Here is a 2,340-nt window from a genome sequence, read left to right as displayed (position 1 = left end):
GCCAGGCGGGCCAGATTCTGAGACATGGAGAGCGGCTGTACATAGGTCTCCGAGCCATCCAGGCCGACCTCCTGGACTTGCTTCTCCGCAGAGGACTCAATGCTGATTTGCACCGCCGGACCCCCCGACATCTTCCAAACTGCAGCTCTGGCGCACAGGTCGTCACTGCGCATGCGCGGGCACGACGTTACGTACGGGAGCTCAGCAGGGCCAAACAGGACGGCCGAGCAGCTTCGCGGTGCCTGGGTATTGCAGGGTCAGAAGATTTTGGCTGATTCCAGCACAATCATTTTAGAAATCAGGACTACACAAACCAATATTTATTACCGTGACTGATTTTATCTTTACTCCAGCCAGATTTTACATTTATGTTTGTGACTCTATTGGTGATTTACTTCTATTTATGTGACAACCATGCAAGATTTTCAGGCCCTTCCTGTTTAGGGTGTCACCTACCCCACAGTGGTAATCTGGTTGCTCTAGGAGCGTTCAGAAAAATGCAATATAATGGGGACATGAATTAATCAAAGAAATTGCATATTCACTAAGGAGCAAGCTGAATGTGAAATTTGCCATGGCACAATCCGATCTGGGATGATCAGATTTTAGAATAACAGTCACATGGTGGAAAAGTCACCTTATTCTGGTATTAATGCTTTGTAAATGCAGCCTTTGGTTTCTTCTGTAGGAAACGCTTCCTTTATCTTTCTGCTCTATTTTTTTTTTCTCTTTCAGTTTTTTTATTGTAGACACCAAATCCATGAAATGATAATATTGGAAGACTGTTTTAGAATAGTTAGTTTTATTAGGGCTGGGTTCATGCTGGTGGTAAGGTTATGGTGCAGTTACTGCTTCCTCATGCCGGGGAATCACTGCCACTGGAAACACTGCCGCAGTTCCATTGGGAATGAATGGGGGCAGCAGTGAGCAGTACTATTGGCACCTATCACATGTGCACATGAAGGTTCTTTAAGAAGCAGCACTGCAGTGCCAGTGTTCAAGCAGCTGGCAGGGTTCTGGCTGCAGGAAGCCACACAGGATCTTTCGATCCTTAAGCAGTTCTGTACCTGCCCCAAAGCTCCCCATGGCTTCCTTCTGCCCATAGGAAATACCCACAGTTATATCTGTTGAAGTAGTAGGTTCCTGTACCTCCTGTTTAACTATCAAATACTGCAGCCCCCCTCAACAATTGTTTATTAAAGAAGAAAAGCAGGGATTTTTTTTTGCGGCAATCCAAATGTATGTTTGTCATCACATATAGAGGCTAAGTGGCTAACATTCTTTCAGCTAAGTAATACAATACACATAAAATTATGTACAGGAAAAAGCTTCCACAATTTGGGTCTATCTTGTTAATGTCATGGGGAGTTTTTGACCTTTAGGCTAGACACATCATTTCCTAAAATAGTTCAGAAAGAACACGGCTTATGCTGATGCGTTTCGCCATCTGGCTTCTTCAGGGGATATTTATGTGCTGTTATGCAGAGTGGTGCCCTCCGGTGGTGATTAGATGGGCAAGCAGTGTTGATTTAATTAGTTCCATTTAAGGTTATCATCATTTTTGCTGCTGAAGTTCAATCTGATAGACGATAACCCCATCTAATCACCACCAGAGGGCACCACTCTGCACAACAGCACATACCGGTATATATCCCCTGAAGAAGCCAGACGGCGAGATGCATCAACATAAACCAGGTTCTTTCTGAACTATTTTATGAAATGATGTGTCTAGCAAAAGAGTCAAAAACACCTCATGACGTTATTGGGATAGACCCAAATTGTGGAAGCTTTTTGCTATACATAATTTTGTGTATTGTATCACTTTAGCTGAAATACCATAAGTTTGCCTGTGATGAAAAATATACATTTGGATTGGCAAAAAAAGCCCTGCTTTTCCATCATCGCCCCCCAAATGATATATATGGCCCATTCACGTGTTGTGTTTATTCAAGTATCGTAATTTCCAATGCATTGCTACATCTCTTCCATAATAATGTCTTCTCTCTCCTTGTGTTGAGTCTCGATGGGTCACATTTCTATCCAACATATTCATCAGTGTGAGTTTCTCCAAAAATTTTGCACCAATATCAAATCATTTGTCAAAATTAATACCATCTTATTCTGCATATTCATTACCATATCCTCATTATGTCAATAAGTAGTTTCTGTTTTTAATTTCACATATTTGTATTGCCTTCATGCCCCCCTCATCTTCTTGTGTGTCACATTCATTTGTGTAGCCCGCCACTAACCCCATGTCATATTCCCATCATGTGAATTTATATGAACCCAGTGAAAAACCTTGTCAGTTCATTTATCATTACAACCAAAACACACAAA

The 2,340-nt window shown here is 41.9% G+C and overlaps 1 protein-coding gene across 1 annotated transcript in view; it reads right to left on the bottom strand.

The window, feature by feature from the left end:
* The window catches only part of MED17 (mediator complex subunit 17), a gene marked incomplete in the record, with an annotated part of 17,709 nt that extends 17,539 nt beyond the window's left edge, over nucleotides 1-170 (bottom strand). The window contains 1 exon segment of the mRNA XM_072402581.1: nucleotides 1-170. Within this exon segment, the coding sequence (XP_072258682.1) occupies nucleotides 1-131 (131 nt within the window).
* Nucleotides 171-2,340: the final 2,170 nt, after the last annotated feature.

Source organism: Pyxicephalus adspersus, chromosome 1 (assembly GCF_032062135.1).
Source record: "Pyxicephalus adspersus chromosome 1, UCB_Pads_2.0, whole genome shotgun sequence".
In the NCBI taxonomy this organism is placed as follows: domain Eukaryota; kingdom Metazoa; phylum Chordata; class Amphibia; order Anura; family Pyxicephalidae; genus Pyxicephalus; species Pyxicephalus adspersus.
The sequence above is the reverse complement of the archived record's forward strand: the minus strand, read 5'-3'. Positions and strand labels throughout refer to the sequence as shown.